Source organism: Asterias amurensis, chromosome 10, assembly GCF_032118995.1.
Source record: "Asterias amurensis chromosome 10, ASM3211899v1".
NCBI classification, from domain to species: Eukaryota; Metazoa; Echinodermata; class Asteroidea; order Forcipulatida; family Asteriidae; genus Asterias; species Asterias amurensis.
In genome coordinates, this window is record NC_092657.1 from 1,894,028 (window position 1) to 1,919,423 (window position 25,396).

Consider the following 25,396-nt stretch of genomic DNA (forward strand, 5'->3'; position numbering starts at 1 on the left):
ACAGTCTGCAGCTAGTCTTGGTTCCAAGACCATTGGTGTTGCGCGGTCACACACAACCAACGTTCCAACGCACGGCAAAAACTGTGCACGTGTAATGAACGAACGTTAGCGGACGCTCTTTTTCTCTGATATCTGGGGGGAGACCATGGTGAGATACAGATATACAGAGAAAAAGAACGTTTGTTCATTACACGTGTACAGTTTTTGCCGTGCGTACGTAGATCGGAACGTTGGTTGTGTGTGACCCCGCAACACCAATGGTCTTGGAACCAAGACTAGTCTGCAGCTCAAACCAACCCAATTTATTATTGGTTTTAAAATGTTAATCCTTTCCCCACCCACGGGGAAAGTATGAGGAGCCTGTTCTTGCTAATCCCCCTGATCTGATGATCTGCCCCTATCGGTCATCACTCCATCAATACCCTAGTGACTCACCCATCTGAACCAATGTATTGACTCCAAAAGGCCAAATTAAGAGAAAGTCTTGTTTCTCCTCTCAAAAGTCCAAAAATTTAAAGCAAAGTATACCCTTTTTTTTTTATTGTTTGATTGTTTTATTCCAATATAAAATGTAGTTTTATACAATGAAATTGAGATATAACCAACAATCCGTAGCGAATACTGTATGTCAACAAAGGAAGAATAATCGCTAAGAAATACGCAATCTTAGAAGTGTTTATGTGGCATCGATTCTTATTCAAATTTGTTGGATAAAAAGCGTTTGCTTTTCCATAACAGCAATTCTTTGAAGTGAAATGTTCCTTAAAATGCATTTATCCAAGGCTGCTGTACATTATACAATTGTTGCATGCTGTGACGGGGTCCATGGCAATTGTTTTGTTATACCTTGGTAATATGATTATTCCCGCTGCCAAAACAAATGATTCGATCTGCCTCTAGCTGCCGGGCAACCTCGGTAGTCTAGTTGGTAAGACACTGCTCTAGAATTGCAAGGGTCGTGGGTTCGAATCCCACCTGAGTAACATGCCTGTGATATTTTTTCACAGGACTCGAGAAAAGTACCGAGTATACAGTGCTAACACCCATCGGTGTATGGGTAAAAACCAAAATTAATATGATTATTCCTCTTTTCAAAGCTATGTTGTCATATTCAAACATTATTTATTGTAATAGTCAATAAGAAAACAATTCTTCACTGTTCCCTCGAGCCTGTTACCAAGTAATTTGTTTAAATGCTAATATTTGTAGTAATTACCAAACATGTCCAGTGTCTTTTAAGCAGCTCTATGATATTGGTTGAAGAGTGCTCCAATCCATGTTTTCATTTAGCATGTGTTTAGGTTCAATGGCATATAATAGATGCGGTGATTTGAAGCCTGGCTTCACTAATGGACCATGCTTGATTAACCAGCTTCATATTATCAGGGAGACGGATCATGCTTCAAGAGTATCCGATAGTGGCGGATTTATGTAAACATCGCTTTCCTTTAAAGGGAAGGTACTTGTAAATGTAGTTGGGCAATCACTCTTAAAGGAACACGTTGCCTTGGATCGGACGAGTTGGTCTATAAAAAGCGTTTGTAACCGGTTTTTTCAAAATGCATACATGGTTGGAAAGATGTTTTAAAAGTAGAATACAATGATCCACACAAATTTGCCCCGAAATTGCGTGTTTTTCCCTTTACTGTGCGAACTAACACAGTCGGCCATTTATGGGAGTCAAAAATTTGACTCCCATAAATGGCCGACCGTGTTAGTCGACGAGGTAAAAGGACAACCGTGCAATTTCGAGGCATGTTTGTGTGGATCATTGTATTCTACTTTTACAACATCTTTCTACTTATGTGCATTTTATAACAGACGGTTACAAACGCTTTTCAAAGACCAACTCGACCGATCCAAGGCAACGTGTTCCTTTAAAGGGAAGGTCCACAGTTGGTAACCACTCTTGGTTAGCAGGTAGATTATACACAATGTATCACAAGGGTAACAGATAGTGATAGGTTTATATGTAAACAATGCTTTCCTTTAAAGGGAATTGGTCCCTGTTTGGTAACCAGTGTTAAAATTAATGCCAATAAAAACCCTTGGTAAGAAACCTATGGAGCAGGTTTTGGTAGAAATATATTGAGTATCTAAAGGAGACAGGGGTGGATTTCACAAAGGTAGTCCTAACTTAGGACTATTCCTAGGCAATGCTAAGAGATAGGACAAGTCCTAAGTTAGGATGAGTTACTGGTCCTAACTTAGGACCAGTCCTATCTCTTAACATTGCTTAGGACTAGTCCTAAGTTAGGACTACCTTTGTGAAATTGACCCCTGGTCCCACAACCAGGACTCGAACCCTCACTCTCACTGATTGGGAAATACTCTTTTTTTTTATAACACTAGCCTCTTGGTCTTTCCGATCATCATTATTTAAAGAAGTGACAGGTACAAAATAGTATAGAAACTTTCTTCCATTCACGTTTACAATGCTACGGTTCTTTTTTTGAATCAAATCTCGTTACTAGACTCTTATATGTGCTCTTTGAAAAACTCTCATTAAGCGTTGTGCGAGGGTCCAGAAAATTCAGCCTGTTAACGGGTGCACCAGAGAGAACTGCATCTTTTGGTAAGGTCAAAATGTCATGCCACAAAGGTCATAGCCTCCATTGTCCTGGCCTTGGTGCCCCTTTAAAACTTTCCCATAGACTTGACAGGGAAGTGCCCTTTTCAAAATGAAACAGCCTTGCCCTCTCTAAGATGAAATTCCAGGCCTGCTTTAAAATGTAAAATCAATATTGAGGTGCAGTGTACCACAATTTTTTTTAACACAAAAAATGTGAAGCACTTTAGAAACGACATTTAAAAAAATAAAAATTCCCACAAGTCCCAAGACCTGCGTTGGTGTAATTTAATCTGTTCAACTACTCAGGTTACATTGTACATTAATACAGCACACATTTATGATGTAATTTTACACTCCGACTGACTGTTGAGTTAATTCAACCACCTTCAAACTGCCCATTGTCGATAGTGGTAGAGGGTACATGTAGTCCTCCGTTCCCAATGTTTCTAGATCATTGTTCCTCTGTTCTATATACATTTGTACACCCTCCCAAACAAACCCAAATAAAAGTATTAAAAAAAAAAATAAAAAAAAAAATTAAAAAAAATGTAGTTCAAAGCAACACTCCCACACAAACATTAAATTAAAAAATCCTCTTGCTACTAATCATCTAGATTCCCAGAACAAATTAGGAAGTGGGGTTACACCATGCAACAAACATTTAACTACAAAAGCTGCTTTATTAACAGCAACTTTTCGTCAAATTTATCACGATTCAAATGTAAAGGACTCCACTTCAAATGAAGTCATCAAAAATTCAGAACAATATAATTTTTCAAAGTCACACTAGAAATTTCTTACGAACCTTTGCAAGGTTTTGTTAACCACACTGTCCACGCAAATTGCGCAGATGAAAAAACAGCCATCCAAAATTGTAAAAACCCATCAAAAATTCAGAAAAATTGTCATATTTCAAAGTCACGATAGAAATTTCTTATGAACCTTTGCCGGTTTTGTCAACTACTGTCCTCACAAACTGCACTCTAAGATGATTTTGAAAATCCTTTGAAGAACGGAAACAGCCATAACAAAATTCACACGGATTTTTCATAGTCACACTTACAATGTAGAAATGCCTTACGAACCATTGTCGATTTTGTTAACCAATGCCCTCGCATTGCGAGGATACGATATTCAACCAGCCATCAAAATGGAAACACAAATATAAAATTCAGGAGAAAAAAATCAATAATTATTCAAAGTCACACCAGAAATTTCCTACGAACCTGTGCCGCTTTTGTCAGCCACCTCCTGCTTGCAAATTGCACGAATATGATATTAAAAATCCTTCGGCAAATGGAAAACAGCCAAAGTCTGCAATGTTTACTCGGAGGAAATTTGAGAGCGTTTAACACACGAGGGCAAGGTTTGAGGAATGCAAGGCATATTTTTTGTTCGTCGTCGTTGAATGCCTCCTCAATTTGACAACAATGTGTACGTTTTAAAGCATTTTGTGAGCATTTATGTTTTTATACTGGTGGCTATAAGCCATTTATGTCCCCAGGGAGGAGGGGTGGAGGTTGTATAAGTCTGAGAGTAGAGTCTGCACCATCAACGATTGGGGGAGAGGTAGATATTTGGACAAATAAAACTATAAAAACTTGGAGGGCAGTTTTTAGCCAAAAATATTATATCGTATCGCAGTGGTTTAAAGGGAGGGTTTACTCTAAATTTCTGCGGTAGCGGTGTAAGCAGAGTAACGTGGAGTATGCACGCGCACAAGCCAAATTTCTCGCTAGCCTGTGCAATATGCTGGTCCTAAGCACAGAATTCCATGCTTCTGTAAGTGCCGATTCTTTGCTAATTCGATGAGCAGAGTCACAAAATTGGGCCTTGATCCTCTACCTGAGTCACACAAGCGGGGCTAGACAAGATTGAAGGTAATGAGATTAAATACAACTGCCCCTTTAAATGCGATACCAGACTACTCCTTTAAGCCCTCCCCCCTCGTGCATACAGGGTATTGATTATCTTAGAGCTGATTGGGGGTTGTTGAAATGCCATGGCTGAGGCTTGCAGGGACCCCAGCAACGACAACGAGCGAGCGCCGCTACTTTTTTATTTCCTCAATGCTTCGGGAAGAGCTTTTATTTTATTTTCCCTACGGCGGTCGGAGGGATGTGGGACTATGACTGAATTGCCCCGGCTTTCTGGGCTAAAACAATAAGGATGTTTCAAACGTCGTGAGGAAGAGATTTTGAAAGATACGGATTCCTAAAACCATTAGGGACTTTTTATGTTTTGTCAAACGTTGGGTATGCATTTGTAAAATGTTAAAGGCAGTGGACACTATTGGTAATTACTCTAAATAATTATTAGCATAAAACCTTACTTAGTAACGAATTATGGGGAGAGGTTGATAGTATAAAACATTGTGAGAAACGGCTCCCTCTGAAGTGATGTCGTTTTCGAGAAAGAAGTAATCTTCCACGCATTTGATTTTGAGACCTCAGATTTAGAATTTGAGGTCTCGAAATCAACCATCTGAAAGCACACAACTTCGTGTGACCATGGTGCTACAAGGATGTTTTTTTTCTTTCATTAATATCTCGCAACTTAGACGAACGATTGAGCTCAAATTTTCACAGGTTTGTTATTTTATGCATATGGGCAATTCCAAGCAAACATGGACATGACACCAAAAAATCAAGTTTTTGTCACAACTTTCTTTCCCCTTAGAAGTTATAGCTAACATACGAAACCAATTTATTTTTAGTTGTTGACAAGGAATGAACCCAATTTTGCTAAATAAGAACTCAGCTTGGGCTCCACGTAGGCGTGGCTAAATTGAGTGGAAACGTGTAATGCGACTAACCGTAATGCGACTAACCATGGTTTTGCCACGTAAACCTAAAAGTTCAAGTTGCTGACTATTTATAAGTATCCTGTTGGATACTAATGTATAAGAGATGTGTGCTAAATGTAGTAAAACCTTTGCAAGTTTTTTAGTTTGAGGAAACTTTTGAATTGAGACAAGTGTATTTTTTATCATGTCCTTTTTGTGTAATGCGACTAACCGCTTTTTACAAAGCTATAACATCCAGAGTACAACGCCCACAACATTTTTAATATCATCACTTAAAAGCCTTGGGTGTCAAGTACAAATCAGTCTATAAACTTAGTGGAAATAATATCTCACATAGAACTACTAGCACCAAGATCAAGAAATGACACTAAAAAGTGTAATGCGACTAACCATGGAATCGCCCATATGTTGAGAAACACCACGTGAGAAGACTGGTCAATAGTCTTTAAAGGGAAGATATGTTTATTAATGTCAATAAAAACCTGCAGTTTAAATACGTACGATTATGTAAGCCTACTGCAACTTTCGATAGAAGCATTTTGAGAAACATTTCACTTTGAAGTAATGTGGTTACAAGTATGCCCCGAAAATTTGAATCTGAGGTACCGCTTCTGAGATTGTTTATTCCTATTACGTATTGAAGGGGTTATTCTTAAGTCCTGCATGGACATAAGTATTTACTTCAAATTTTTGGCGATATTTCAAAATCACGACCACCTATTGAATTATTGTACAAAATTTAATTGAATGGCTAAAAAAACTATAAAATGTATTGGCTTTAAAGGGAAGGTACACGTTTGGTAACTCACAACAAATATTAACTTAAAAACTGACTTGGTAAATGGTAACGAGCATTAGTATAAAACATTGTGGGAAACGACTCCCTCTGAAGTAACGTAGTTTTTGAGAAAGAGGTGATTTCTAACTCAAATAATAAAAGACTTCTAGCTACATGTAGAAGTCTTTTATTCCTATCTGAAAGCACACAAATTCATCCAACAAGGGTGTTTTTTCTTTCATCATTTTCTCGCCACTCCGATGACCAATTGAGCTCAAATTTTCACAGGCTTGTTATTTTATGCTTATGATGGGATACACCAAGTGAGGACACTGGTCTTTGACAATTACCAAACATGTACCTTCCCTTTAATACACAGTGTGCACTGCATAATATTTTGAACCAGACTTATTTTTTATAGGACAAGTACAATGTAATGTACAGTGTGCAATTTGCAATCCAAGCAACAGCACTTAGTTATTCATTAGACAAACTGAGCACTTGTTTTCATCAGAGATTAGAGACTGTTTTCCTTATTAGGGCTTTGATTGCCCATTACCCTGACATCGTAAAAGCATTGTTTTAATAAATGAGCTGAGATTGGCACTTCAATAACCATCTGGCCAGTGAAAACCTGTAACGAATCTGTGTGAAATTGCCAGCAAGATTTTGGGTGTTAATCAGCGTCTCTGGCATAGTGTCAAGTTTGTCATGGTGTTTTAATGTTGTTAAATTGGTCCAAAATGTTCCTACTGTATTTTAAAGGGAACGAAAAAAAAAAATAAGGTACATACTTTGCCTTTACCAGGAAAAAAAACGTTTCTGTTTTGAAAAAGTCACACTTCTAACCATTCTCACTATTTCAAGAAAAACACCCTACAGCCAAACCTGTCAAAGGTTTATCAAATTCAATGTTTCAAAAATGTGTTATTATATTTCATCAGGCTCATTTTGACTGTGCAGTAATCACAAATTTACATTTAGACACTATTATTTTGTGAAGGATTTTCAATACTACATGTTTGTACAATACAGTGTGTAGGAGTTGTTCACCATAAGAAAATCCAGTCGAGATGAACACCTACTCACTTGCATTTAGATAAAAACTCAATCCTCACAAAGGATTTTATTTTAGTAAAATATAAGGTTTGCATTTTGACATATGAGAATTATGGGTTTTTTTTTACAAACGAAAAGCATGCACGGCTTATAACATCCACGAGAGCACTAAGCTGAAAGCCGCTTCCAAATCAAGGGATTTGAGAAGAACGCCACAAATCTATAAGTTGTACAGCCCCGGCCGGGCGGCTGACTTGTTTTCCTCAATCTCCTAAAACGTAGGAAATAGGCCTTAGTTTATAACCTCAAAGGTTTGTGGTGACACCATAATCTACATGTAGGAGTTGTAAGCAAGCGGTCAATCACACTGGATTCAAGCTCTGTTGTTTCTGATCAGCAGAGTGTGGGTTTGAGTCCTGGTCTTAAACCCGGAATCCTTAAGCACAACACTTTCATTATTGCCCCCCCCCCCCAAGAAAAATATATATATATATAATATAAAAATACAATAAAATAAAATAAATTGACTAATTGTAGTCTACATAAAATACATTCAGCAAATTAGGGTTAAAATAGTCCATACATGATGGCCACTATATGTACCTGGTACCTGTCTCTGAAAGACTTGTCATTGCATCTGCTCCAGCCTTTTTTATATTATAACCCAACCTCATAAAAATTCATGATTCATCAGCAGCCATGTTTATTATTGGTCTTCCTCATCCTTTATTCAATATATCACAACAGACCGTGCAAATCCTCAAACATTTGAGCACTTTAACGGGTCACAATACATGTATAATATGCAAGACTTCAGTCAGTCGGCAGCGCCCACGTTAGTCTACTTGGACTAACTCACAAATGATTATATTAAATTGAACGCCAACACGTGAAAACAAACACCTCCACTTTCTTGTTTTCTAATTCCCATCCCTCATCTACTTCTTCACGAATTCAGATAAAAGTCTGAAATATCTTAATCCAGCCCCTGTTTGTTTCCCTCCCCAGAATTCCCATCCAAACTCCCCTAATCGGGACCATTTCAAACTTTAAACCCACGAAGGAAGATACTAAATTCAATGTATAACCAAATCGGGAGAACAATACCTGTAACAGGGTTTGTCCTATGATTCTCTTGAACACCCATCTATTTTGAGCACCTGTGGTTTTTTCCCCTTCTCAGTATTCCCATCCAAACTATCCCAATCGAGACCGTTTCAAACTTTAAACCCTACCAATGGGGACCAAGTGCTACCCCAATCGAGTGACAACCAACAGCTGCCTCTAATAGTAATTCGATCCCCTCACCCCATCCCTTTGATAACCAACCATGGTGACTGTTCATCCCTCCCTCCTTGCTCCAACATACTCCCCCTCAGTATTCCAATCCAAACTACCATTTCAAACTTTAAACACACCAATGGGGACCAAGTGCTACCCCAATCGAGTGACAACCAACAGCCAGCCCCAATTGTAATTCGACCCCCTCACGCCTTCCCTTTCATAAGCAACCATAGTGTTTATTCCTCCCTCCTTGCTCCAACATACTCCCCCTCAGCATTCCAATTCAAACTACAATTTCAAACTTTAAAACCACCAATGGGGACCAAGCCCAAGTGCTACCCCAATCGAGTGACAACCAACAGTCGCCTCTAATAGTAATTCGATCCCCTCACCCCATCCCTTTTGATATAAAGCAACCATAGTGTTTATCCCTCCCTCCATGCTCTAACATCCTTCATAGGAAGGGAATCTATTGACTCTCAACACCTTTGTGGCTCATTACTCCTCGTCCTCGAAATGTCAAGACACAAGAACAGAAAGAGAGTTAGGCAGAGAGAGAGTAGGCGTTGAATGCAAGTTGATGGGGAGCAAGACAGGTTTGTATTCATCGGAAGAAAGCGGAGAATCTTGCCATACATAATGGATGAGTATCATGCAGTAATGCTATCACTGCCAGAAGGAAATTTAATGCATGTTTAATTGGATGCTAAATAAACAACTCGTGAAGAGTTCAAGTCAATTAGGCTTCCATAATTTGTGTTTTTGGTTCTTAAGTGTAATAATTTAAAGATAATCTATGTTTGTCTTACTTCTTTTTTTAAAAAGAAATATGAAGACAGCTAGAGTAAACTGTTCTCCTTAATTTATTGAGAACTCTTTGCACGTCCTAAACGTGCCTCAGAACCAATTATTTCTTCCCAACTTTATCTAAAAGTGAATAAACAAGTTTTTTGGATCAGTCTGGAAACTATGCAAGCCACAAGAATGGGCACAAAGGCGTGATACAATGTACATATTTCACAGGGGCAAATGAGGCAACAACCTCCATGTCCCTTGTCATTGCCATGGAGCCCCTTGAAATGTTTCAAAGCAGGCCTAAATACTTCACAGCTAGAGGCAAAGCAGAGGCAATTGCCTCCATGTCCCTTGTCATTGCCCTGGAGCCCCTTGAAATGTTTCAAAGCAGGCCTAAATACTTCACAGCTAGAGGCAAAGCAGAGGCAATTGCCTCCATGTCCCTTGTCATTGCCCTGGAGCCCCTTGAAATGTTTCAAAGCAGGCCTAAATACTTCACAGCTAGAGGCAAAGCAGAGGCAATTGCCTCCATGGCTCTTGGTGCCCCTTGAAATGTTTGACACGAGTAGTGTCCAAGCCTGTATGCTTCGTTTTTGAAAGGGCAAGGGCACCAAGGCATTTTCTCCTTGTAAAGGGCACCCTATGAGGAAACTGTAAATTTCTACTGGAGCATTTCAAGGGGCAATGTCCAGGGGCCACAGAAGCAATCGCCTTTGTTGCCTCCGTGAAGTATCAGGCCTGAGTGTCAAGCCTACTACTTCGCAGAGACACAAATAGACGATTGCTTCCATGCCCCTGGTCATTGCCTTTGTGCTCCTTGAAATAATGTAGTTTCAGGCCTCATATGTACTTCACACATTATTTTATTTGCTCTGTCAGCCAAAATTGTTGAGTATTGGTCCATAAGTGCATGGGGGAGATTCCCAGGACAATCCACTTTAGAAGTTATGTTTAAAAAAAGCATAGTTTCTACTAGACAATGTACGCTGGACTACGTGTGGAGTTAAGGATTACACAGTTGATGTCATTATTGCATCGAGAGAGCGATTAATGTTTACACTTCACATTTGATAACAAAAAGCCATTCTCCTTTACTCATTCCCCCTACGTATAGTACATTGTACACTAATAAAATTGTTTTCTATCAATCAATTAACTTTGTTGATCAAATAATTCTCAAAAGGCCTCAGTTTCATTGTATCTAAAAATTAAAATCCAGCCTTCATTGCCTTCCAGTTCACCTAACTCTGCCCGCCACCTCACTGACTCTGCCCGCCGCCGAATCGATGATCTTTTCTTTCCCCCACCTGCGCACGCTGTCATTTTGTCTATCTCCCGAGAGTTTTAAATAATCCCGAAAGCCTTGGTTAAGACGAATCGGACTGTCAGGTTGACATTTACATTTCAGAGTTCCCCGTGGTTTGCATGATACGGAGGCTTTCCCCAAGATTAATAGTCAAAACTGTCGAGGCATTCTGGACCACAACTTTACAAGTTCGGCTGAGGCACTGTACAAAGAAACAAATCTTGATCAGTCAAAAGACCTTACATGTATTTCACATCATTGTTCAAGGCAAAGTACGTACACATGTAGACCTTTGGTTTTTGGAGTCATTTGGTTGTTTTTTAATCCCATGGATACATTATAACTAACCTGTGTAAATTTCATTTCAAAAGGAGGTAGCATTTAAAGGCAGTGGACACTATTGGTAATTGTCAAAGACTAGCCTTCACAGTTGGTGTATCTCAACATATGCATAAAATAACTAACCTGTGAAAATTGGAGCTCAATCGGTCATCGAAGTTGCGAGATAATAAGGAAAGAAAAATAACCCTTGTCACAAGAAGTTGTGTGCGTTTAGATGGTTGATTTCGAGACCTCAAGTTCTAATCTGAGGTCTCAAAATCAAATTGGTGGAAAATTACTTCTTTCTCAAAAACTATGGCACTCCAGAGGGAGCCGTTTCTCACAATGTTTTAAACCATCAACCTCTCCCCATTACTCGTCACCAAGAAAGGTTTTATGCTAATAATTATTTTGAGTAATTACCAATAGTGTCCACTGCCTTTAAGATATTGTCGAAAATCAGGAGCGGATCGGTTACTTTCGAATCACAATCTAAGAAAGATTTCATGCAGAAATCTTTCTTAGATTGAAATGTTTTTGAATCACTCTCTCTAAAACAAAATTCCTTTGAAGGAAATTGTTTCTCAGTGTAGTATATCACTATCATCAGCTGTAGAGTGCTTCATTTTTTGGCCGATTTATTTGGGGAGTAATTACCAAAAGTTTCTGCCCAAGGGAGAACGCGCTTGTGCATCGCACACCCCCACAGAAGAATCCTGCCTGGGCATTCATGAATGTAAAATATATTCCTGCGCTACACTTTGCTTCACAACACAAAGAGAAGACCTTGATGGTCAAATCAAATTCATTAGGGATTATCACCCAATGCCATCCGTGCTAATAAGAATACCGAAACAGGAAGGGAGATCTCAGACGAATGTAGGGAGACCGCAAACGTTAAGGCTAGACGGCTTACATGTAGTTGGTACAATGTGTACAGCATCGGCATGTTAATCTGGAGGTCAAAGTTCAAGTCCAACGCTAGTAAGTCAATTTTATGGCCTAGTGACCTGGGGTGGATTTCACATAGCGTTAAAGGCAGTGGACACTATTGGTAATTACTCAAAATAATTATTAGCATAAAACCTTACTTGGTGATGAGTAATGGGGAGAGGTTGATGGTATTGTAAGAAACGGCTCCCGTTGAAGTGCCATAGTTTTTGAGAAAGAAGCAATTAGAACTTGAGGTCTCGAAATCAACCATCTAAACGCAAACAACTTCATGTACAATGGTGTTTTTTTCTTTCATTATTATCTCGCAAATTCGACGACCGATTGAGCTCAAATTTTCACAGATTAGTTATTTTATGCATACGTTGAGATACACCAACTGTGAAGGCTAGTCTTTGGCAATTACCAATAGTGTCCACTGTCTTTAAGACTAGCCTAACATGTATCTCGAGTTACTCGTCCTAACTTAGGACTAGCCTTCTAAAGAATCCTAGGACTAGTCCCAAGTTAGGACTGTCTTTGTGAAACCTACCCAAGGGGTACCTGTAATAATGTAATAGTTTAATACCATTCTCTTGAATTCAGGGGTACGTTCCACTTGACGAATTCCAGGAATTGCACTATAGAGTCAACATTATAAGTTATCACACAAGCGCGAGTGGAATACGGAAAAATAGCGCTTCTGCGCCCCATATCCAAAGAGGTCGAAGGCCAAGTTGGATATGGGATACAGTCGTGCTATATTTTCCGTATTTCCACGAGCGCGCTTGTGATAGCGTATTTATCTTCAAGCAAACTTGGTGCGTGACCATAGAACACACAAGACGCAGGTAGTGATATTAGCCGTGCAATATAGCTTTTTATCACCACTCCATTCTGCGAATCTGATTGGAGAATTAGCGCGTACTTGAAGACAACATATTTGTTTTTACAAATAATATGATTATATTATTATCTGCAAAGTTACTGGGTCAACTATTAAAGTGACCTTAAAACGTACTACATGTAGTAATCAAATACGTAGGGCTTTGTACGTATTAGAGTAGTATTCTATATTGTGCACGTCAATAAATTACCAAGTATAAGTGTGCAGAGCTAATCATAGCCAGTGATGAAACCTAGCAACGGAAGATGGAGTACATGTGGAAGGTACTTATTGTACAAATAATCAATGTACACACAGCGCACACTATCGCTAATGTTGCCTATTTATTGATGGCATGCTCCGAAAACAAACCTGGCTGCTGTGAAAATTGGATTAAATTCCCTTCCAAATTCAGCATTTTTATTAAAGACTCTCTTTCATGTCTCACTGTATTATTTTTGTTTTGTTAAATGTTTTTCAAATTGTTCAGGCCTTATACATTTAATGTGATTTTTTATAGATCTTTAATTGGTTTTAAAAAAAAAATCTTTTGGATAATTGTAGGCCTTATAAACCTTTATAGCTTTTACTGAGATTTTGGAGACAGTTTAATGGCGAGAGTAAGTTAAGAAAAAACAACATTTATGCTCTCCTGAGCATCTCACTGTTGTTTGAGGCAAGTTTTAAAATTTATTTCAAAGTTTTATGTCCAACTTTGCCAAAATAATATAATTATTAATATTATTATTTTTTATAGTGCCCATATTCAAATTCCAAATTCACCCATTTTTCTTTTATTCAATCACACTATTTCCTTTGTAGGTTTCATGTTAGCTAATGTGGTCTACAACTTTGTTTTTATGCCAAATTATTTGTTCTCATCCAGGTTTGTACGAACTTACAAATTGACGCCATAAAATGGAAGCAAACAAAATATGTACCGGTACTCATATTTGTGGTCGTGCACATCTTCCAATGCAAGGTCAATGTGAATAACCAAGGAACTACAATTTATACTGTATATGGTTTGCAGTAACACCATGTGTGTGTGTCTACTTGCCAGGTACATGTGTAGAGTTTGTTCTTAGAGCTCTGTCTTTCTTTACTGAGTAGATTTATCGGGTGTTCGGGAGACTTCTCAGTTCTGAAAAGAACTGTCCTGCTTTTTAACTATTACCAGGGCGGATGGTATAAAAATAGGCTGTGACTACTACTTCAGGATCATAATTAACTGTACACTACCGCGGAGTCAGTCCTTAAATTGGTCTCAACATTTTTGACTAGCTTGCTCTAGTCACCGTCAGGAGACTGTGTCAGGAGAACTTCACTGACGTACCGGTATTGTACCCTACCCTTCAACTTCTTAAAGGGTGTACATGTATAACTTTTGTAGGACAAAAAACACAATGTCCACAGATTTACACTTAACTTACACAGTTTGAAGATAATGACAGTAGAAAGCTTCCCTGAAACTATTACGTGCTGAGGTGCTGTAGTTTTGGGGAAATGAGTAAAACAATGTCAAGTTTTTGGGATATTAGTAAAACAATGTCATGAAAATAATTTTCGTCTCATGAGACGAAAATTATTTTAATCGATTACAAACGTATTTTCATTACATTTTTTTTACTCATTTCTCAAAAACTACAGCACGGTCAACCTCTGTAAGTTATATTTGAAGGGAAGCTTTCCACTATCGTATCATTATCTTCAAACCCTGTAAGTTTTATGTAATCTAATGGACATTTTGAAAAAGTACCCAAATCCTTTAAAGGACGTAAACATAATATTTCTCCAAGCAATCATCTCATGTAATAACAGGAAGCAGGCTTTGCAACTCAAACGTGTGCATTACACACAATCACCAACTAGGACGATATTAGATTTGCCTAGCCAATTTACAGTGCAAATAGAGAGCAAAATTAGTTACGACACAGTGTGTCAGTTTGAACAGTATATAATGACGTGTCTGACCGTGTCGTGTACGCCTACTTGAAGCGTAGAGAAAGGACCACAAATTGAAGGAGAAAGTGAGCGTGCTAAATGGTCCAGAGTGCTAATGGATTATGGGACTATCTGAACAATAAAAATGGTGGGGGTCCCATTAGGAAGCTGATTGGGGATGATACATAATCAGTTGGAGAGCTGTCAGTAAAAGCTAACAGAGCTACATGTAGGTAGCCCACAAATGCATAATTTGTTCATCAAGATAATAGTGTTTGTCAAATCATATAGCATGGTCAGATGGGTGTCTGGGTATTTTTTTGGACACCCTGTTTTAAATTTGAGCAGTCTGTTGTATGTCATTGGTCTAGAGTGCTAATGGATTATTATAGGACGGTCGGACCATCTGAACAATAAAAATGGTGGGGGGTTCCATTAAGAAACTGATTGGGGATGATGCAGAACCAGTTGGAGGGATGTCACTTAAAGCCATTATACACTTTTGGTACAGAAAAAAAGAAAAAAAAAATTTCACAGATTTACAAATAATTTACAGGGTTTACAGAAGGTAATGGTGAAAGACTACTCTTGAAATATTATTCCATGAAATGCTTTACTTTTTGAGAAAACATTAAAACAATATCAATTCTCGATAGCGAGAATTACGGATTTATTTTAAACACATGTAATAACACGGCGAAACGTGCGGAAACAAGAGTGGGTTTTCCCGTTATTTTCTCCCGACTCTGATGATCGATTGAGCCTAAATTTTCACAGGTTTGTTATTTTATATATTTTGTGATACACGAAGTGTGGGACTTGGACAATACTGTTTACCGAAAGTTTCCAATGGCTTTAAAGGGCACATGCTGCCCCTCCGTAATTACCTGAATAAAATGCTACATAACTCAGTTAAAGGAACGTTACAGAATTAGTAAGAAACAAAAATCATGAAGATCGCAGATTTACATAAAACTTACACGGTCTAATGATGATGATAGTAGAAAACATCCCTTGAAATATTTCTGTCTGAAATTTCATATTGAATGAGAAATAAATAACCTAATTGCGCGTTGGGAGTTTAGCGCTCTGTGAGCGTTTTATTCATTTTTGTTTTGGTTGATGCAATGCAAAATTTTTAATAAGTTTTTCACTATTCTCTAGTGACCCAGAAGGTCGATCAATCTCAAACGTCTACAGGTTTGTCAGTTTATGTGTATGGTGGATTACATGAAGTGCTTACACTACTATCACCTGTTTTGCTAGCAAAACCAATTCTGTAACGCTTCTTTAAAAATTGCAGTATTTTTAATGTTTTGAAAAGCATTTTTTTAATTTACACACAGGCAATGTATTATTAGTAATTACCGGAAGTACAACCGGTTTTTTTCTTCTTATTTTGATGTTCCAGAGGATTACATTAGTCCCCCCCCCACAAACATTAATTAATCCTGGCAGGAACAATTCCACACAAATTTTCACGCTAAGTTTTTGTGTTTATAAAATTGTCTGATTCTAAAACTAATCTTTTACTTTTGTTAATTTAATAATATTTATAATAATAACAACTAAAATTTGTAACTTAACATGTTATCAATTAGCGCATTTCACAATAACCATCTCAGACAGGAGTCAATGTGCTTAAATTTTGTCTTGAAATTTTTCTTTTTTCTTCTTGGTAAGTTGGTTGGTACATGTATTTATGGTATACATTTCATTTTCCCATTTTTCTTTATTTTTATCCTAAATTATTATATACTAATTTATTCCCACAGCCTAATCAATTGAATACATCCTCAGGTGCGAAAAAAAGGTCGTAAAATTTTCCCGAAAGTTGTGACAGGATACGGAAAATGGAAAATTTGCAACACACCGACGAAACAACTCCTTTGCCATCCTTCCGCCGTAGAGGGGCACGACTCTGCGAGCCCCCGTTGCCCGGGCCGCCGACTCGAATGTGCCCGGGCAATGTCGTCTGTGCTCTTCGGCCGGTCTGAATCACTAGCCGTCGTCACGGCACGGTAGTACAGTAGCACAAATCGATCTCCAACCAATGAATTGGCCCATGGTTTGGCTGACAAAACCAAACATTATCACGCTCTTACAACCACCGTGAATTCCTACTCTACACTACAACATAAGAGGCAGTTTGCAAAGTCAAAAAAAAGTCAAAAACTCACCTGTTTTTGTCGCGGTTCTTGTAAATTCAGCAAAATAATCCACACAGTTTCCGGACGATAGACATTATTCCATTGCAGTCCGCCTTCTTCAGTGACCAGTCTGGTTCCCTAAGAACATCGACCATGTTTTTGCTTTGTCTTTTCAAGCAAACGGCTTTGACAAGTCTGGGATTATGACATGTGACTTGAGAAGTTAAACTAGCTACTAGTCCTTGTTTCGTTTTGTAATCTAAATGTACACTTTTTTTAAAGATAACACAAAATGTCATAAAAACAAATATGATATATAAATTATGTAAAAAGTGAAATTGTAGGATTTCGTATTCCATTTGGGGAAAAAACAGCAGCCGAAACTTACGCCGAAATGTAAATACATGTAGAAGTTTAAGAAGTTTGACAGAACTAGACTTGCTTCCAAGTCTGTCCTAAGTTTTTAGATGGCGCCCTCTTGCGGATTAATACCGCTAACAAAAACAATCTTCAAGTTCAACCAGTCCCTCCAGGGTTCCTTGACCAATGACTTCTTTAAAGGCGGCCTTTTTATGTGTAAATCATTGGGATAAATATCACAAATTTCCCTGATATTACTTAGGTATGGCCGTGTTATTTATTTCACTGTTTCTTTTACAAGTGTTCGCACCAAAAGGGGAGTCAAAGTCATTGATACCCTAGACTGGACTATTTCTATCAACTGAGGAGGGGGGGGGGGGGTGATCAAGAGATGTGTAACGTTTTCTTTATTTTTCCTGATAACAAATAAATTCAAACTCAATACAGAAAACTGTTTCTTTAAAATGTCTGTACATCTTTTATTAGGAGTATATATATATCAACATAATAATACCCGATCCCACTAGCCAACATCACCACATCACTTATTAAACAACCACACTTATAGACGATGTGACCTCTGACGTCACACGAAAACCATAACATGATTCGCACGCATACCGCCGGGCAAAACCTTTGTGTTTTGGCAGCCAGCTAGAAAGTGTATGCAATCTTACCATGACTACGTGTCGTTTTGCCCGGCAAAACATGATGTATACAGTGTTTTTTCAATACAGGGCGGTTTAAATGTAAACACAGGTCACATCGTCTATGGATGGCACCTATCTTGAGTACGACTATCAGGGGTGTTCAAAAGAGAAGTAGTGATGTCTGAGCGCATTACAAATAACTCACACTATGGCTAGTCAAATCACTAAAATCATGTGTCACTTAAGTTTAAATATACAAAAAATGGGATGAAATTAACAAATAAATTCTTCATAATACCAAATTGACGTCCATAACATAGGTTGCGTTCGTTTAGCTTCCCTGGGTTGACCCCTGTGGGTGTCAGTTTTAACCCAGGACGAACGTGGGTTATTATCTGCATAAGTTTGTCCTGGAAAAAAAACACGCCACACAGCGGGGTCGACCCAGGGAAGCTAAACGAACCCACCCATTATTTAGCCTTGTTTTTAACAACTGTTGAAATAAGGAATTGTAAAATATACTGAGCTGACAAAGTTTTGAGATGAGACTAACAAGTGTGAAGGCCATAGAGAAAGAATAGCACTTAGCCTTCGCCTCAAGGAGGAAAAGCAAATTTGTAATCCTGAGGATAAGTCTTACCTTTCTTATAATAATAATAGTAGTAATCATAATTTTGGAGGCTAATCTGCCTTACTCACAATAGACCAATCCATTAGGCTCCGTCCACGGCACACCTGTGAGCAAGAACACGTGAGCAAAGAACATGTGAGCCTCTCCAATGCCATTCTGCACTTGACCACATGCGAACGCACCAAGCATACGCGCATGCATGTCTGACGTTTGGTTGTGCAATGGGTTGAGATTGGTCAATATGCAATGGATCAGTGTGTTGAGAAGCTGAAATGCAAAGGACAGCCTAATACATGTTTGAGCCACAGGCATCTGAGGGTGCCCTTGGCAGCCATGCTAAATCAACCAATGACCAAGGAGCACAGCCTTAGATCGAAAGTGGTTGATATTTCCGCAGGGAGGGAAAAACTGAACGGCCTAAGGAAAAATCCTATGAGAGCCAATGCACATTCTACTCACATATGGCCCTATTATCCAGGAATCGAACCAGGGCCACAGTGGTGAGAGGGGAGCGCTTTATGCACTAGTCAACCATGCCACCCAAAACAGAGAAATTCCAACGTTAACAAATAATCTGGAAAAAAAAGATGGCCAGGGAAAAATCAAACAATAGTACATTGACCTCTTTATATTAGTCACATTAAAATAAATACGCCCAATGTAGAGTATTTGGTAGTTAAATTTGTATATTTACATCTGTTATTTACACATTAATACATGAATTCTGGAATCAAGGCAGTTTTAATATCAAATCCACACATTTTAGGGATAAGTTTACACACTTAAGCCCTAAGAAACTTAGGTTGTGTTTGACACAATGGCTGTAGCTATGGCTAAGGGTAGTACAGCTGCGCTGGCTAGATCATCATGTCGGCCACGATGTATAGCCACGAGCAGTAGCCAAGACCAAAGAGACTCTAAGGCCGTGTCCGAAACGACGACTTCGGCTACAGCTACGTCTAGATCAGCGCGTCTACCAGTGTTGAAGAATAGGCAGACGCGCGCGATCTAGCCGCAGCTGTAGCCGAAGTCGCCGTTTCGGACACGGCCTTAGTTGTGTTTTAAAACACAAAGGCTGCAGCTGTGACTAAGCCAAGACCACAGCAACAGTGGCTAGACCAACATGGCACTTGTAGCCAGCAGCCATAGCCACGGACACAGTGATTTAAGATTGTGTTTGACACAAAGGCTACAGCCTTAAGCCAAGATCATGGCAACAGTGGCTAGATCAACATGGCTAATGTACCAACCACCAGCCATAGCCACAAAAACTGCAGTTCTAGGAGCAAGTTTGAGTGTGCACATTTTAGTCAACTACAGACCAGCAATGTACATGGGCAGTTACGCATTCACTCGAACGACTCGTTCAGAAGCCTAGTCAACCATTGGTAAGCTTGGGCGATACCGATTTATTTTATTCACGATAAATCGCTGACAATATATCGCAATATTCGATATAATCGGGATTAATTAAATTTGACATCATCAGTCTTCAAACTCCCAGTGAAAGTTGTAGAAGCGACAGTCATAGCATAAGAGAGGTGTTCTAATGACATGTTCTTCTGGTTTTACTCCAAACCTATGGGGTGCAAGATGTCTCAGCTAAGAAATACATCGCGATATTGCGATACTTAATCGATATCGCGATATATCGATATTTCGATTAAAACCAAATCGATCCGATATCGAAATCATTTCCAAATTAGTATCGCGATATTCGATAATATCGTGATATCGCCCAAGTTAACCATTGGTACCATGGTATTCAACACTCCGTTGCCTTACGGATTTTCGCTAAAGTGTCACTGGTTCCCCTCTTCGCTTTAACACTTGTTAGCATTGAACAGGCTATTGAGACCAGTGTAGGCTGGTTCCAAATGGTCGACCACAGTAATCAACCATTGGTCGACCAGCCTGGGTTCAAGTCAAAATAGTCAACCTTTAGTTAAAACATGGTGCACACTTGAACTTGCTATATGGTTGTTTGTCGCCCTCTACTGTCATCATCTAAACTTGATAATGAGATAGATGACGAAGAACACAAAGAAGGAGAAAAGGAGAAGGTAGCACAGGTAGCAGTTGTGTCCTGATCGCGCCATCTTAGTGAGCCTGCCCATCGTGGAGTTCAGAAAACCGCCAGTCGAATCAAAATCATCATCCTGAATGAGAAAACATAAAAAATAATTGTCAGTAAATCTTTCGGGGAAAATGTCAAGTCAAGTCTCAAGTCTTTGGGATCAAGTTTCAATTCTGGAAGGAAAGTCTGAAGTTGTTGAGGGCAATAACAAAAATTCATCCAAAATATGTTGTCGGGCGTGAAGTGGTTTAAGAATAAGAAGGATGCTGCAGTACAAAAACTTGCTCAGCAGAAAAAAATAGTGCCTAGCAGAAACTGTTTACCAGCCAAGAGTCCATAAATTTTAGGATGTTTTGATTGGTGCCCCAAACCACCTTTTACTCAACATATAAATTTGCTAAGTATTTTTTTCTTCTGCCAAACAGCTTTATGTAACTGGGTTCTGGATTAAACTACACTCACCATCTGTTTCAGAAAAGAATTCTGGTCTCGCACTTCTGTTCCGATGTCAATCGATAACTGCAAAGAAAAAAAAGGTTACAAGTTTTGTTTAAAGGATTTGGGTACCTTTTTAAAATGTCCATAGATTTACATTAAATTTACAGGGTTTGAAGATAATGATAGTGGAAAGCTTCCCTTCAAATATTACTTACTAAGGTGCTGTAGTTTTTGAGAAATGAGTAAAACAATGTCATGAAAATATGTCCGAAATGATTAAAATAATTTTCGTCTCATGAGACAAATTTTTTTTTCCATGACATTGTTTTGCTCATTTCACAAAACCTACAGCACCTCAGCACGTAATATTTTCAGGGAAGCTTTCTACTATCATTATCTTCAAACTGTGTAAGTTTAGTGTAAATCTGTGGACATTGTGTTTTTTGTCCTACACAAGTTACATAGACCCTTTAAGTGAAATAGCTATGACACACAGTTTAGCAACCATAATATGTGTTACATTCTGTAGTGTTCGTGGTATGAGACCGATTGCATGAACGCTAAAGGCTTTGATATAGTCTTTTTGAAGAAACTCGGTCGGGTCGGGATCAATATTGGGGAATCTCGCGGTTGGGTCTGTGACTTTCTAGGTTTGGTAATACAGTAGCTAGTTGTTGTTGCAAGATCGTCTTGATTAGGAAAGGCATTGCGACTCTTCAACGAAACCGACATAATATCGTCATCTTTCAAGAACTAGTATTGTGATTTTTGATAATATCTTTATGTCCTCCAAGCTTAAAGGCAGTGGACACTATTGGTAATTACTCAAAACAATTATTAGCATAAAACCTCGCTTGGTAACTAAATAATTTTCCACAAATTTGATTTCAAGACCTCAGATTTAGAACTTGATGTCTCGAAATCAACCATCTAAACGGACACAACTTCGTGTGACAATGGTGTTTTTTTCTTTAACTGTTATCTCGCAACTTCGATGACCAATTCAGCTCAAATTTTCACAGGTTTGTTATTTCATGCATAATGTTGAGATACACCAACTATGAAGGCTAGTCTTTTACAATTACCAATAGTGTCCACTGACTTTAATGAGAACAGCATACATGTTGCAAATGAGGTATACACCTTTTCCCAACGTACTACACCCTACAGTAAGCAACGGAAGTCGTGAAGTCTTTAACAGGGCTGGGGCATTCTACAAAGGTCTGGTTCCTGAGGTACTAACCGATTTCAGAGCTGAAACTTTATCATGAAGTCCGACAACAAGTCTTTCATTTTCATCATCAACCGCATTGTAATCGGACTGGTACATGTGATTACCACCCGACTCCACTGAAATCAAGAGAAACAAAATTGGTAAGATTGTAATCATAAATGTTCACAGACTAATACAAATTAAAGGCAATGACACATTTGGTAGTTATCACAGACCAGCCGTCGACTTCACAAAGAGTTAGAACTCGTCTTATCTCAAGTTAGGATGAGTAACTCGTCTTAACTTAGGATTAATCTTAAGGTCTGCATGCTACAGTGCAGGGTTGGGAGTCTTAAGTTAGGAAGAGTTTTGTGAAATCGACGGCAGTCTTCTAACTTGATGTATTCCAAAATATGCATAACATAACAAACCAGTGAAAATCTAGCTCAATTGGTCATCAGCGCTGCAAGACAATAATGACATAAAAACACCATTCTTCTGCACAATTGTATGCTTTCAGATGGCTGAGAAACACTTCAGAAGTCTTTCTCTGATTCAAATATTTTAGTGAGAAATAACCTCTTTCTTAAAAAGTATGTCCAAGCTTGATACTTCATTGAGGCAACGAAGGCAATTGCCTCCATGCCCCCTGGTCATTGCCTTGGTGCCCTTGAAACACTTACGTAGAAATGTATAATTTTCTCATAAAGTGCCGCCCTTTACCAAGGAGAAAATGCATTGGTTGGTGCCGTTGCCTGCCCTTCTAAAACAAAGCACACAGGCCTGCTTTCAGATGCATAAGAATGGCTTCAGGGCTTAAGTCTTTCTCACATTCAAATATTTTAGTGGGGAATTACAACTTTCTCAAAAACTACGTTTATCACTTCTAACAATGTTTCATACTATCAACAACTCTCAATTGCTTGAATGTTACCAAGTAAGTTGTTATCAAAATGCCAATGAGAGTTTTTATTAACAATTTTAGAACTTACTTCCTGCTCGTCGCATCTTTCCTGATCAGATTTTATCTCAACAAGAAATAAATCCAAGAAACAAGATTGCTACAGCTCCCCTCGATGACGACTTGAGTTAAGTTGAGAGCTTGTTTTTTTTTCACACACAGTGCTAAGCTCAGTGAATCTTATGACACGTCACCACAACCATGTCACAACCAACTATCTGAAAGTTAAAAGATTAATAAATTTACTACGCTTGTTTTCATAGCTAGTTCCAGATTTTCTGTTTTGAGGGATAAAATTTCTGGTTCCTGCCACCCCATTTTCATTCATTTTTCCAAAGAAAAAGCAATCTAACTTATTTTAAGATTGAATCGAAATTGCAGGTAAATTATAAATACAATAATTTAAAAGTACCTATTTTTTTTTTTTTTAAACAAAGAAAAATGGCGGCAGCATACAGCAACTTTTCTTAATATATTGAGTATTTAATTAAAAGTATGGAAAAGTTGCCGTACCCATGCCGCCACCACTTTTTAATTTTTGAAAACCGGTCCCCTATGAAAACCACTTTTTGTAAATTTGTTTACTCTGGCCCAATTGATTAAAATTAAATCTACCTCCATGATTTGATTAAATCCTTAAATGCATCCTCAGCTCAGGTGTCAAAAGGAAAAAGGCCAGAAATTGGTGGCGAGGTCGTAAAAATTTTCCCTAAGACATGGAATGACGTACCAGGCTAATGATAATGAGCAGCAGCTGCAGAGATATCCCTTTTGCACAAAATTTTGCTTAAGCAAAAAAATCCTTGCTTAGTAAAATCAGATTACCGGCCAAGACTCCACACAATTATTATGCTAATTGGCATTGCTATTAATATGTAAACAACAGCTAAATACCAGTCACAAGCAATGAGGGCATTAACTTTTGGCCAGTAACATGTGTAAAATAAGCGAGCTATTTTCGTGCATAAGCAAATTTTTTGCTTAAGCAGCTCTATGAAATTGGCCCATGATCATGAAATTCTTTTCTTCCTCCATGGTGCACCTACACAAACAGTCGGTCCTACTAAAAGCCGACAACAAGCCGACAACGCCGACAACAAGTCCAGAGCGCCGCCAACACGCCGCCAACACGTTTTAAATACCTCAAAAATGGCAAATAAACCATATACATTTTAAAACTATATGTGTTCTGTAATATAAACATAAAGTTAATGTAAAAACTTCACAAAAAGTGTGAATTTTTAACCAGAAAAAAACTTCACTTGCACGGAAAGCGGTCGGACGCCATCTTGGCTTAAAAACCGTGTTTAGACCAGACCATTATGATACGGGTAGATTTAGCACTTGTCAACAACAGAGGGCGGGCTTCATGTGAAGACCTTCACTGCAGTAGACCTTATCGCAAATACCAATGCGCAAGCGCAGACTGTTGAATGAGGTGCATTGTGGGATAGATACGAATCAAATTTTGCTACCAGCTAGACCACAATGCACCTAATTCCAAGCTTTACGCGCGCGCCCCAGTATTTGCGAAAAGGTCTGTGTGCACAGTGCAGAGGCCCGCCCTCTATTGCTAAGTCTGACTCACCCGCATCATAATGGACTGGTCCAAACACGATTTTAAGCCAAGATGGCGTCCGACCGTTCTCCGTGAACGTTAAGTTTTTTTTCTGGTTAAAAATTCACACTTTTCGTGAAGTTTTTCCATTAAATTTATGTTTATACTACAAAACACACATAGTTCTAAAATGTATATGGTTTATTTGCCATTTTTGAGGTATTTAAAACTTGTTGGCGGCGTGTTGGCGGCGCTCTGGACTTGTTGTCGGCGTTGTCGGCTTTTAGTAGGACCCCAAACAGTGACCACCTACAGTCAGCACACTATTTTACACAATGATGACAATGCTATTGCTACACAATCATGACAATCGACATCTGCTGGGCGTATTTCTCAATTCAGTCAATACTCAAATGAAATGGTCTATGTAAATTATCGAAACATACTTACCCCCAAATAATGTGATTCTTACAACAGCTCAAAGAGAACACACTCATCAATCTGTATTTTGTGACTATACCATAAAAACACTAAACAGAGAGGAAATTCACGATACAAAACTACAAGTTCCACGTCGAACTAGCATGTCAAGATTGGTGAACTTTAACCGCTACATCATTTCAACAATAGAGGGCGCAAGTGTGTTTATAACTCCGAATCATTTCATCAACAGAGGG

At 38.6% G+C, this 25,396-nt stretch overlaps 2 protein-coding genes across 5 annotated transcripts in view; both read right to left on the minus strand.

Moving 5' to 3' along the window:
- Positions 1–16,942, minus strand: part of LOC139942821 (dynamin-binding protein-like) — a 66,117-nt gene extending 49,175 nt beyond the window's left edge. For 3 of the 4 annotated variants that reach the window (XM_071939600.1, XM_071939601.1, XM_071939598.1), the window contains exon 1: positions 16,862–16,942. The gene's annotated coding sequence lies outside the window, so the exon portion shown is untranslated. The remainder of the gene's footprint in view (positions 1–16,861) is intronic. The other variant, XM_071939599.1, reaches the window with a different exon arrangement.
- A 1,264-nt stretch (positions 16,943–18,206) lies between these two features.
- Positions 18,207–25,325, minus strand: LOC139943282 (BET1 homolog). Its single transcript, XM_071940107.1, has 5 exons — positions 25,170–25,325; positions 23,193–23,379; positions 22,231–22,337; positions 21,012–21,068; positions 18,207–20,631 (listed from the first exon to the last, which is right to left on the minus strand). Exons 2-5 carry the CDS (start codon positions 23,206–23,208, stop codon positions 20,476–20,478), a joined length of 336 nt encoding a protein of 111 aa, XP_071796208.1. The 5' UTR covers positions 23,209–23,379; positions 25,170–25,325; the 3' UTR covers positions 18,207–20,475.
- Positions 25,326–25,396: the final 71 nt, after the last annotated feature.

What these genes read in the sequence shown, in the direction of transcription:
- LOC139943282 (XM_071940107.1), bottom strand. An exon ending in AAGTTTCAGCTCTGAAATCG is followed by an intron (nt 21,069 to 22,230) that starts GTTAGTACCTCA and finishes TTTTCTTTGCAG; the next exon opens with TTATCGATTGACATCGGAAC. An exon ending in ATTCTTTTCTGAAACAGATG is followed by an intron (nt 20,632 to 21,011) that starts GTGAGTGTAGTT and finishes TTTCTCATTCAG; the next exon opens with GATGATGATTTTGATTCGAC.